The sequence below is a fragment of the Lissotriton helveticus genome, chromosome 7, assembly GCF_964261635.1.
Source record: "Lissotriton helveticus chromosome 7, aLisHel1.1, whole genome shotgun sequence".
NCBI lineage: Eukaryota > Metazoa > Chordata > Amphibia > Caudata > Salamandridae > Lissotriton > Lissotriton helveticus.
Genome location: NC_136068.1, coordinates 1,321,633,472 through 1,321,647,004, shown reverse-complemented (window position 1 = coordinate 1,321,647,004; position 13,533 = coordinate 1,321,633,472). Strand labels below are relative to the sequence as shown.

At 44.3% G+C, this 13,533-nt stretch overlaps 1 protein-coding gene across 1 annotated transcript in view; it reads right to left on the bottom strand.

Annotated features, from left to right (window-relative positions):
• Window positions 1-13,533, bottom strand: part of SEC14L1 (SEC14 like lipid binding 1) — a 527,341-nt gene that overhangs the window by 128,648 nt on the left and 385,160 nt on the right. The window contains exon 14 of the mRNA XM_078654623.1: window positions 7,599-7,733. Coding sequence (XP_078510749.1) covers window positions 7,599-7,733 — 135 coding nt within the window. The remainder of the gene's footprint in view (window positions 1-7,598; window positions 7,734-13,533) is intronic.

Sequence of the window (13,533 nt, the reverse complement as noted above, 5' to 3'; positions counted from 1 at the left end):
TGATGTGGACCCACTGACGGTATTTTCGAGTGTTGCTCGGTAGTGGGGCCTGGGGGACCAGGTCTCGATTGCCCAGGCAGGCGAGGGCCATGGCGGCCGGTTCATACTCTATTTGATCTTCCTCGTAGACCTCTTCGTCTTCTTCTCTCTCTTCTCCCAGAGCTGCAGCAGCGAACTGGCGGGTCGGAGGCCCAGTGGTGCCGGGACGCTGGTTCATGGGGCAGAGGGGGTCACTGGCATAGTGACCGGTCCGCTGGCATCTGTGGCAAGTAATGTTCGGGGGGGCCCTGGCCGTGCTGGGGGGTCCCTCTTCCGGGACGGCGAAGTGTTACTCGGGGGGTTCCCTGGAGGGGGACCCCGGCCCGAGGCCGGCGGGAAGCTTCGGCTCTGGTTCTGTCCTCCTCCGCCTCCCCGCTGGCGGGGGTGCCCCCGGCCGCCCTGACCGGTTTCTCCAATCGGTGTTCGGGGGACCCGGGTGCTCACCCATCGATCTGCCTCGACGGCGAGTTTCCGGGGCTCGGTTAGCTTGCTGTCGAGTAGATGCTGTCGGAGCTCGACAAAGCAGTTGTTGGAGAGGTGCTCCCAAACGATGAGGTCGAACAGCTGCTCGTAGGTGGACACTTTGCTGCCCTTTATCCATCCTTCTAGGGCCCTGCTATAAAAGTTCACGTACTCGACCCACGTGGTACCGGGGATTTTCTTGCAGTCTCTGAATCTCTGCCGGTACATCTCGGGGGTGAGGCCATACCGGACAAGCAGGGCGTCCTTCATGTGGTCATAGGAGGACATTACGTCGTCGGCCAGCTCCAGCAGGGTGTCTCTTCCTTCGCTGACGAATCTCCCCCATAAGCCGGCACCCCAGTCTGTTCGCGGAATGCGGTGCGCGGTCATGGCCACTTCGTACGCCTTGAACCATTGCTGGATATCGTCATTCTTGTAGTACTCCTTGACGATATCCTTCGGGATGTGGACCTTTGGGTCGGCAGGAGGTGAGGGGTTCCGGGCTACCGTGGCGCCAGCTTCTTCGAGTTTGGCTTTGATTTAGAGTTCTTTGAGGCCACGCTCGTGTTCGTATGCGAGTTTTTTTTCTTCCAATTCTCTTTGCCGCCGCCTCTCTTCCAGATCTCCCTCTAATCGCAGTTGTTCAAGGGCCATTTTCTTTTCTGCTAATTGGAGTTCTCCGTCCAGCCGGAGTCGGGCGAGCTCTAGTTCATGGAGCCGACTCCTCTCTCGCTCCCGGGCATCTTCGTGGGAGAAGCCCGGGTCCCTATTGGCGGTTCTTTCCTCTATGGGGGCTATGACGGTACTCACGGGTACTTCTCGGACAATGTCATCGTTCGTTTGGGGTGGGGTCTCTCTGGTCTCCACCCAGGTTTGCAGCGCTTCTTTGAAATCGTCCTTTGTGCTTAGTCCAGTGGTAGCGATACCCAAGTCTTTGCAAAATTGTTTAAGTTCTTTATGGGTATACTCCTCTAACAGGTCTTTCTGGAATTCTGCGGTCGTTCCGGCTTCCTTAGTAGTCATCGTGGCTGGGGGTCTCTGTCAGTAGTGACGTGTTACTCGCTGTACGATTTGCGTGGGCTCGGATCCCACCGCTGCCACCAATGTTGGAAAGGCGACCCCAGGGGAGACAGAAGGTGTCTGACTGTCCGCCCCGAGGCCCACCTCTCTGTATGGAATAGACCGAGCGCCGTAGGGAGGCCTCCTTGGCGAGGTTCCTCTCCTACAATCGTAACAGCAGAGCAATCACACTACTTACAGATAGACACTACACAGGAAGGATGTTCACAAGAATCTTTATATAAGTACTCAAAGCAAGTTCTTGGCAGGGTAGCGGCAAGGATCGAGGGATCCGTAATGTCGGGGTCTCGGGGGAAGGGGGTAGCGGGACAGTCTTGGCACCCACTGGTGCGTGGATAGTTCAAGGGTTCAGGCCGCGCCAGCGTCAGCAGGGCCTCGAAGATAGTTCAGCTTGGTCAGGCCGCGACAGCGTCAGCAGGGCCTTGAAGGTGGTTCAGCTTGGACAGGCCGCGACAGCGTCAGCAGGGCCTCGGAGGTGGTTCAGCTTGGACAGGCCGCGACAGCGTCAGCAGGGCCTCGGAGGTGGTTCAGCTTGGTCAGGCCGCGACAGCGTCAGCAGGGCCTCGGAGGTGGTTCAGCTTGGTCAGGCCGCGACAGCGTCAGCAGGGCCTCGGAGGTGGTTCAGCTTGGTCAGGCCGCGACAGCGTCAGCAGGGCCTCGGAGGTGGTTCCAGGTGCAAGAGTTAGGATCAGGATCAGCCGCGACGAGGTCAGCAGGGCTTCGACTCCAGATACAACTGCCGTCTTGATCTGGGGCTGGCCCAGATATAGGACTGGAGGGCTTTGATGTCCGGACCCTCGCGCCTGGGGGTCAGAGGGGCCGGGATGAAGGTGTCCAGACACCCAGCAGGGGGGCGGAGCCAGCGCCCAGGGAGCCGGGAGAGCGATCGATACCAGGCGTCCGGGGGCGGTGGAAGGCCCATCGAGACCCTCCTCCTCCGGGGTCTGGTCGAGTGGCCACTTTACCACCTGTGAGGATCCTGGTGCCTCAATGTCTGGGCTTCGCTGGGGCCGGGCCCGGGATGGCTGCGGCCACGTGTCCGGGGCGTGAGGGTCCCAAGATGGAGTCGGGCCGGAAAGGGTGGCCTGGTCAGGGTGCCAGGCTGGCAGCGTTGGCGAGCAGGTTCTGCCGGGGTACCCGGGAGGGGGAGAGCTGCAGGTGGCCGGGGAGGCTGCTCGCGCCGATGGTTCGTGAATGTGCGTGTCAGGGGGGTCGATAGTAGGTAAATGGAGGGCCGATGTCGTCCCGGGCCCTCCATGCGGATGGGGTCGGACCACGCCACGAGGCCGTGTCCAACACCTGGATTAAAGGTGATCTACGTGCACTCCTAGTCATATTATGGAAGCATCTGAGAATATCGTCTATTCTATAATGGGATTGCATGATCCAAGTTTTTCGCTTTCCACCACCGTCGGAGGTTAATGCATAAAACACCATTTGTAAAATATTTAATCTAGCACTTTTTCAATTAGAACTCTTTCATGGCGTTCCAGAAAGGTTCAGCTGAGGGAGTCTGCTTGATAATTTTGAACATCGGGAAGCCGCATTGCTATTATTTGAATATTTCTTGCTATTATTTGAATATTTCTTGCTTTCAGCCATTTCAATATGTTTTTGCATTTCCTGATATAGGAGCCATATCTCGCTCCTCCTCCTACTTGTTGAGATAATACATTGCTGCTACTGTCAGTCTGGACTAAGAGAGACTTGAATGCTAGCAGAAAAGACTTGACAGCCAGGAGAACTAGCATACATACATTCCAGGAGATGTGTTATTTGATGACCTCTTCTGAGACTACATATGATTTGCTGAAGGCCTAGGGGGCACAGCAAGCCCCTTAATGGAGCGGAGGGTGGATGTGTTGAACAGCAAGCATCTTGAATTGTTATTTCCTTAGTCCTTTATTTACCCACTTACAGTCCAAAATCAGTGTGATTTCTTGCACTGGCCCTTTCTTTCAGACCAGAACATAACAGGATTGTCCTTATTTGCAGGAATGCTGGATATATTTTCATTGATTACTTCTTCAGGGGATGGTGAGGACTTTTCAATATAACTCATTTTGATGGTAGTCTGAGGACTTTCTTTCTGGTGGACTTGAAGGTGTGGGTGACAGGAACTGAATTGTCATTTTGCATAAAAGTCAACATCCATCTCTTTTGTTATGCTTTGCCATTCTAGAGCTTGACTGTAGAAACTTCCTCATACTGGAGTGGTTGTTGGAAGGGAGGAGTTCATGCCTCTTACGCCTAAGCCCCAAAGGCTACAGCTGCTGGTAATTTACCTCTTCCACCACTGTTTGGCTGTCTTTGTTGGAAAGACTGCCTCCATGGTTTCTGTCTATACCGCTATTGAGGACATTGAAGGGGTTGACCTCTGCTCAAATTGAAGCCTTTAATGAGATCTGTACTGGTGTTTTCTGCACTCCATTCTTTTCCAGGCTTGTATTCGCTAGATTTCATTATCTACATGTTATTGAGGATGCACTTGGAAGTATGAGAGACAGTCAATACAACCTCTTTATGATAAGAACATGGCAATACACATTACTGGGTAGGTTTCCCAAGTCCACTAACCCTGAAATGACCTGTGTTGGACTGTGCCCTTTATGCAGGGTTATCCCAAAATGTTACCCTTTTTTCTGAATCCTACTTTGGCTGGCTATATAACTCTGTACACTTCATCTCTGCTACCCAACAAGGTAAAATAGGTATGCTCCTGATAAGTGGACTGCAGCACTCATTGTGCCATATACTAAAATGATAAATTAAACAAGATGCCAGGCCTGCAAACAGTAGCCTAGCTGGCCAGGATTTAAAAGCAAATTACAGGCCTAAACCTGTCTTTTAAATATTTATAAGTGTGGTATTTAAGAGTAGGACATGTACATGTTTAATGTTAAGAATGTTGTTACAGTGACATGGCCCAAAAGGATAGTTTGACTGTAGCAGGGTTAGCTGTTACATAGGAAAGCATTGAGAAACAATTCAAAGTTTAATAAATGTTATTGAAGCCTAGGAAACAGCTAGATACATATATGAAGAACTCTAACAGTTAACCAAAATCCAATTTTATGATACAGTGGCTTTCAACATTCACCTGGTAGCTGAAGGCTCCCCTCTGGAGAGGTGTGGACTACTCCTAGGAGCAAACTATAGGCAGACCTGAATGAGCAGAGATGACCCATCTGAACCTGAAATAATATGCAGGGAAGGCTGAGAGGATCCTCTCTGACATTAAAGTGTGAAGTCCTGTTTGAATGTCACATCCTGCTTTACAGGTCTGCTGGGTATTTCAAAGGACACTTGGGATGCACTCCCCTGTCACATGTAAATGTTAGCTGTCAGTCAGCTCTCAATCACATTGGACCTCTTAACATTACAGTGTTACAGACTGTTTAACAAATCTTCTGGGTTTACATATAACATTTGAAGCACACTTCAAAGAAGGGAAACAGAATGCCAAAACACTTTGCGAGTATCTGTTGTTTAGTTGCTGAAAGCTCAGCTTTGATTTAACCAGACTTCTGTCTTTGAATCTGTGGCGAGTACAGGACCTGCCCATAACAGAATGTTACTGTTTTTAGTGTTATATGAGAAGGACACTAGGATTACCTTGGTACACACCCCACACAAGCTGTTGCAGCCGGCAGGTAAAAGTTTAGTGTGGTCAAGCACTGCAACTATCTTGAAAATGCCCACAGTGAGTAGGGTTAGCCCTAGCATCCTTTACCAGTTTGGGTAGGGCATCCCTAGGGGTCACTCTCACTAACTTGTGCCAGCCCTATAAGTGGCACCTTAGGGTACCCACTTTAGAACACTCCTGAACCCGAAGGATCAGAAAAGACTGAACCTCTTGTCTGCAACTTGAGAACAGCCATGTATTACTCAAGCTGCTCTCTCTATTTCTCATATACCCAGGTCAAAGAATTAGGCTCCAAAGGTCAGAAGGCTGACCAGCTGTTAAAGCTACAGGGACACAACAAGCTACAAGAGGCCTTTTACTGCAACTGCCCAGCAACCTGGACCTGCACTGGACCCTCTTATTGGCCTCTCCCTGCAACCCTGTGCCTCCCTTTAGGGCTGGGGTAGGTAGGGACAGGATGAGGGTGTTGAGGTGTGCTCCTTACAGGACTAAAATAAAAAAGATATTTTCTCAGGAAAAGCCTGTTTAGTATATCCGACCTACACTTCAATGCGGTCAGCTTCAAATTGTGTAATCCCAACTATCATTAGCAATTTGTGCTTCCTGGAGCTATTTCTAAGTAAACCTTTAAAAATTCATATCTCCAGCTTCCCATAAAAGATTTTTGACATTTTGGTGTCATTTTGTTTATTAAATAGGACTCTATTGTTCTAATTCATTTGGGAACTTTTATTGTTTTGCCTTTTCACTTTATTACAGCTCTAGCAATTCATAAATACTATACACTTTGCCAACAAGTTAAGCCAGTCTACTCTGTTCCACACTTACCAGGGGATTGAGTGTAGGTTTAATTAGTAACTTTAATTACTCACCCTGAAGACACAAGCACAAGGTTTGTGATGTTTACTTCAGGTGAGTACATTGCACCCCTTAACTAATAACCCAATTTCCCTCAATCTTGTTTGAGACCATCATGTCCTCTTTAAAAATTTCTTGGACATCTACATATCTGCCCTTAAGGAAGGTCCTCTGCAAACTGCTGAAAGGAATTCCATGAAAAGTGGTCATATTTTCTCATAAGGACCACCACTCTCTCAGCTTTCACTGCTGATGTGCCCAGTGGCATGCTCTGCTTGTCTGGTGGAAATATTAGAGCAAAAGAATGGTGGCATGCTGTATTTTAGCCACTCAGAAAAAGAGAATCTTTGCTCTGGCAGTCTGAAGAATTGGACACTTCAACTGTAGTGGAAGATAAACACAACAGCACAGGTTATACTGAATGTCAATGGTGCAGTGTGCTGAAAATGAAAGTTGTTGACATTATGAGAACTTCATATCCACATATAATAATCCAACACAGTCTTATATAATTCCAAGGTTCCATTTGTGCTCATGACTACTACCCTACCCTGTAGCTGTCATACTCAGGGTGCATTCATAGCAAAACCTAATGAAACCACACAACACTTTCCCCTGAGTAAGAGCCTATTCCATAACCAGTCATTATAATATACTGCAGCGATACTAAGCGACAGGAAATCCAACACATCTACACCAACATCCAGGCATAAATACTGTAGTGAGTAACCCTTCTCCCCTTGAGAACGTTAATACAAAGCCTTACATGATTTTTGAAGGAGTCACATGTTGCACTAGAATGTCTCAGATGTGGTGATTTGACTACAGGTTTGAAAGTGAAGAGTACGGTCTAATGAAGCATTATGAGAAACAGCTATACCTTATGTGAGGCCCAGTGCCTAAGATGATATGAATTCATAGGGGAGAACAAAGGTTGGCAAAGATGGTTTTGTAAATCTGAACTCCTGCTCGCATTCAGTAAAAGAACTATTCAAGATTTGTTGGCCTAGATCAAACAAAGAGTGGACACCACATTGCTTAAAAGAGTTTAAAAAAACGTATCCCAAAAGGGATTTAGAATAAAGTACAAGACACATTATTGCTTGCACAGTTGTTTCAATAAATATATAGTTCACTGAAGAGTATGCAAAATTATTTGTAACTTCAATTATCAACAGTTAAACACAGGTCATTTTATATAAATCCAAATTACATTTATTGTCTTCCTATGATCAAGTCTTTACAATGATGTAATTCTGACTTCTAACAGCGGCAGGCACATCTTTTATTTCTTTAGACTTTTTGAAAGTTGAATGGACTGAGAGTCAAGTTGTGGTTGAAGGGTCGAGTAAACCATCCTTTGTGACAGTTAAACAGCCAACTTTAAAAAAGAGTGTACAACCAATAACTTGTTCTGTGATATGAATTAAACCATAAATAAGAGAATATTTCAAATGCTTTGTTTGTTTGTGGATTTGTTCAATCATAGAGCCGCTATGAGAGTTCACTTTACCTCATGTGGAGAACCTTTAAATACACTTGCAGATTGATAGATTGTTTCTGTCCATAACTTTATATCCTCTGTCTCCAGTTCTTCAGTTGTCCGGTACAGAGACTTGGGAACCAGCCCACCCTCTGGAACATCACACTGGAATTGAAAACCAGATAAAGATACTTACTGTTTTTAAAATACACTTGATGTTTGTGCAAGTGGTATTGGCTTATAAAACAAATTAATGTGACACTTTATCCACAAACCTGGGAAATACATGTTTCTTAAAGATGTAAATGTGTGTTATTGCTCATTTTAAACGCGGTATACTTCATTTGAGTATTGCATCACACATAGTGCACTAACCTATTTCCAGATGAGCTCCCTGCAAATTTCAGAAAGTGGTAATTTATAAAGATATTGCAATTTAGTCTCTAGAATTCTTCTTACCTTGAAAGTATGTTTGGTTACAGACTGCACAATTTTATTCTGATCATTTCTTTGCATGCTATTATTAAACAAATTACTAACCTACAGAAAGCCTGTTTCTAAGTGTAGTATTGATGATCAGAGTATGCAACGAACTCCCAGCTGGAGTTACTGAATAAGAAATAATATAGCAGACAAACCAGAATCAATGACATTCAAATAAATCAACTTTTGGCTGTCTCTCAGAGTTATATGCTCGAATATTCCCAGTGTGAGGCTAAGAATCTTATGTCCACAAACAGAATAGCATATTTAAAACATCATTAAAGTGAGGACAATCCAGGAACGTGGTTGTCATTCAGTTTTTACGGAACACAGGATGGGCTTGAAACCCAACTCAATCCCCCATAACTACAATAGCATTTCCAGTTTGACAGTACAGACTTCCCATTATACAACTGATACAAGTACGTTGCATATGACTGTATAAAACATAACAAAGCAGGGGAATCATAGATAAGATAAAAATAATTGTTCTTTCCAACTTTGGATATTTATTGTATTCACATGCTTGGAAAAGGAGTAGCATGGGAGTACATTATAGAGAGTATGAATTAGATGCCTGATCTGAGTAGAATGCATAGCATTACCTGCACCTTTAACATTATTATCTCTATAATAATTATCAGGACATCCTGATAATCTTTTCCGAGAGATCTCATGGACCCACCCCTAATTTGCTGGCAGGAGTTTGAGGAGTACAGCACATATTTTCCTTCTTTAATGTTACGTCAATTTTTGCTTGATGTAACAATAATTTTTCATAGCTGCAGTGAGAATAGGCATTTGCAATCTGTAATCTAACTTGTAAGCGCTAGCTTACAAGGATTTCACGATATGGACCTTACAAATGTGGCTATCAATTTCCCTTAAGCATAAAGAGCTAGGGTTTCTTCCATGATAAGAGCCCACATCGCAAATTTCAAACAAGAGATGTCTTCTTAAAAAAAAAAAACAATAGGATACAAAGTCACTGTTAGTGACTGTTTGCTAAATCAAGATGTGAAAAAAGTTATGAAAGTAGCCAGCTCTTCTCCACATGTCAAAAGAACATATTATCCCTGAACAATCTACCAAACATGGCTAGGTGTTAAAAAGAAACAGCCATAGCATTTTAAATTATTCTAATTTTGCAATGTTTTAACAAATTACTTTTTTACTTAAAATGAACACCTCTTAAATTGTGCATGTCCATGCTAGTTAATATCTCAATCACACCAATCCTGGCATATGTGATTGAAAAGCACGCACTTTAAAACACACATATCGAGAGGTAAAGCAAACTCATTCTGTTCCACAGAAGAAGCAGAGTTAAGACAAATCTGGACATGAATTAAATAGCCACACCATACTCGGGGCTCTCTGAGAGTTAATTCTGGGAAAGTATTGATAAAGCCACATTATTTCACTAACTGTGAAAGAGTTCAGTATTACACATTCTTATCACACTACTCATCATTATACTTATCCATTTAACAGTACTGAAACATTTTGAGTACACAATCAATGTGACCGTGTGACTCTTAAAGCACAAAAGACAGTTAATGCCACCTTGAAATAGAACAACCTTAGATGGTTGTTCGCCTGAAAACAGAGTCAAAGGAAACATGCAATTTGAACCAAAAGATTTAACGCAAGATTTAGAAAAACCACTACAAGTATGAACAAAGAAGATGACCACTGGTAAAAAGGAACCTGGAGCTCTCATATTTACATTTGTTCCCAAAACCTGCTTGCGGAATTTAGAGTTTGAGAAAGTAAAATTGATTTAGATATTGTGGCCAAGGGCACACCGTGTGTCCATTCCTTATAGCCATAGAATTTGCAGGGCACGCCCTTTGACTATGTGGCTGTGGCTCTGGACACACTCTGCCTTGTCATGCTTTTGCACATCACTTGTCGCACTCCAGTTATCCAGTGTGTCCCACCCCATTTCCCATTACTTACTGTGCACTATGCCAGAAATACTCCCCTCCACCCAGCACAGCAATTCCTGCACCCCGCATCAGTTGTAGCCTTCTCCGTTATCAGCGTGCACTGTGAACCAAACCAGTCATGCACACTCACGACAATTTATACCACACCAATGCCTCAGTTTCATTTCCCATAACCTTGCTTGAATGCCACTCTTGGCTGCCATCTTGGAATACTCCTTGTGTCTGGATTCGAACCACTATGTTCCCATTACTTCAAATTCCATATTCACAGTGATTTAGTCAAAAGACCTATCCACCAAGACTCATTTTAAAAAAGCTGAGATTTCTTAAAGGTAAAGTCATGATTTAGAGGCACCTTCAGAGGGGTTTGAACTTCTTTCCAGGCAAAGCAAGAGTTTCACAATCCATACTTGGTCACATCCAGATGGGGGCTATTAGAATACGCCTGAATTGATAGAGGGGTCTTCTGACAAGGACATTTGTGATGAAACTTGTTGGAACAGACCAGAAGCAAAGCAGCTCTCCAGATCCAGATGGCTTGTAAACTGTAGGCATTGAGCGTTTTCTATTACAAACAAGTCTATTCTAAACCTTCAGACAGGTGGACTTAAATTCAGATCTTTTTATTAAACTTCTCTAGAATAGAGGGAGGTTCAGGTCTTGGAGGAAGAATAACAGTCCTGTGTAGTGGAGGCATATTAGTGAAAACGTTTAATGGAGGTGATGTACTCAAAGTAGCTGATGTACATGATGGCAAAAGGTGAAGGAAGAGTCAAAATTGCCATTTCAGCCATTAATCCTTAAACAGTCTGCAAGACATTATATGTGCTACCTGGAGACATTGAAAGTAGACCTCTCAACATCAAGCGCTTCTTTGATATTTCACGCTGGGGAATATCATGATATCTTGATGTATTAATCAAGGATGTGAAACACATTAATGCATTACAATTGATACCCCTAAAGTCAAATGGAAGTACTGTGAAAGCCATGGGTGGGTGTAGCTAGTTCACCTTTTCGGCATGGCCATCCCAGATTTCTCACCTTTTTCTGGACCCTCTTTTTGCAGGCTTCAAGACTCTGTGCACTTTACCACTGATAAACTGTAGCATAGTGCCCTTGCCTCCCCCTAGATCATGTCTTGTACAGTGGAACTTCCTATTTAACTTCCCTATAGGTCTATTTTAAATGGTGCCGTAAGTGCACCTCTGGAATGTAAAGTTAAATGACATAAGTAGGCTGCAGTCCCTATTTACACCACCCATGAATATGACAAAAATACATTTCTGCCAGGAACACCATTGTGCTCTGACTAGGCTGCTGATTGTACCTAGTGTCATGACGCATGCCATGTAGAAAAAGCTGATTTTTTATATATTCATTATTCACCCCTACAGTGTACCTTGTAAGCCCGCGGGCAGGGTGCTAATATGTAATAGGACACACTACATATTTGGGTTAGTGTGCTGACACTAAAATAAAAGCCAAAAGTTATTTTACTCGTAGGCCTAGATTGACATTTGATAGGCCGAGGTGAGATTAAAATATATCATTTCCACTTCCGCTTCGGAGGGGGCTAGAAAAATGCTCCAAAGTAATATGCAGTTAGGTTTTTGAAATGTGACTTAATGGTGAAATCAGATTTCTGATAACTGAAGCAGGAAAGTAACTTTGCACAAATGTACTTTTAGGTTGACTGAGCCAGAACGGTCTTAAAACTATTTCTGCCACCCATCACACCTCCAGAATAAAGCTTTAGCACTACCTCTTGTGACTTGAAGATGTCAAGGAGGGCTTCTTTGATTTATAGGGGGGGGCATCCTTGACAATTAGGCTCTACCCACAACAGAAGGGAAAACCGGTTAGTACCCTGTGAGGTAGTGGGGAAGCCAAGAAAGTAAAGACAGGTCTGTCTGGTGGCAGCTGTGTCACGCCATCTTGAAATGTAATATTCTGGCTTCTAACTCTTGACTCTTGGCTCCAGCTGGAAGAAGAGGCCGTATACAAGGATTCCAGGAATCCTGTTAGTCAACCAAGGACTGGAATTATTCTTCAATGATTAAGTGGTTGGTCTCTAGTTTACTTGTTTAAGAGACAAAAAGCTGGGGACTCATTACTCCAAAAGGGAGTAGTTTACTAAAGAGGATTATACTGGGACCAGGCTGGGGAGAGATGTGGTGCCCTGAGGAGCTAAGGGCTGCAGCAATGACCAGATGAAGCTTTTTCAGCAGTTGGAGATTAAGTCTGAGGTAAAACCTTTGACCAGGACGCAACCTGCTTGTTGTATTCCAACTCTGCTCCATTGCAGTTGAGCTGAAATTATGAAAAGGTCCTGGTTGAACATAACCGTGTTTTTAACTTTGGGTTAAAAATGTAGATACGAACACACTTCTAGATTCTGCGTGATCTGTAGGTTTATGCCTTAACAGTGTCTGGCGTGAGAGTTTATCTGCTTTCTGAATGGCAATTTCCAAGATGAGTTCCGGATATTTTCGTTGTATGAATTTCTCAATACATGTATCTCTACTTTCTTTGTATAGCTCATCCGTACTGGATATCCTTTTTAGTCTGAGTAACTGGGAGTAAGGTAAATGTTTCTTGAGTGAAGGTTGGTGAAAGCTATGGAAATGTAATAAGTAGTTGCGATCTGTGGATTTGGTGTATACTTGTGTGATGAGAGTTCCATTATTGTTAGTCACTGTTGTATCCAAGAATGTTATGAGATCCTTACTGATGGTAGATGTAAACTCAATCTGGTGATCTACAAGTATGGAGGCAGTTTTTTTCTGGACAACTTGGGGTCTGCCTCCCTAGACATAGTTTGGGACACTTTTAAGGCCTTTCTTAGAGGAGAATTGCAGTCAGTATTCTGCTCCGAAAAGGGCTGACCGATTAACTCTTAAAACCCTAGAGGGCAGAGTGGGCTTATTGTAAGGCAGCCTGCTTCAAGCTAGAATACAAACCTCTAATGTTCAGACAAGGTTGCGGAAGCCACTTGAGGATGCGGGATGGAACATAGGGTCTTTATTGATAAAAAATGTAGAGCTCAGTGGGATGCTAAGTCCATGCAGATATTTGAGTATGGGGAGAAAGCAGGTACACTACCTGCTTGGAAGGCTCGGACAGAGGGGTCAAGGAACTTTATTGAAAAACTGGTTGTTAATGACATGGGGGACACTTCAAGGAAACAGAAGGATATGCAGGCTTGTTTATAGTCTCTTTTTTCCAGCTTATATCGAGAAGAGATCTCTCCTGATCCAGAGTATATTAAGAGCTGGTTAGGGAAGCTGCCGCTCCCTAATCTAACAGATGTAAGTTGTAAGGCTCTGGATGATCCAATTACTAAGGAGGAGATTCAGTTGAGCATAAGTAAGGATAGGAAGGATAAAGCTGCGGATACTGATGCCCTTCCAAATGAAGTCTATAGTCTCTTGCTAGATGAGCTGATATCTGTTTTGGAAGCATTGCAACTATATATATATATATAGGCAGGGTATGCAAAGGTCCTTCAGTGCTGGAAGGAGGGCTCA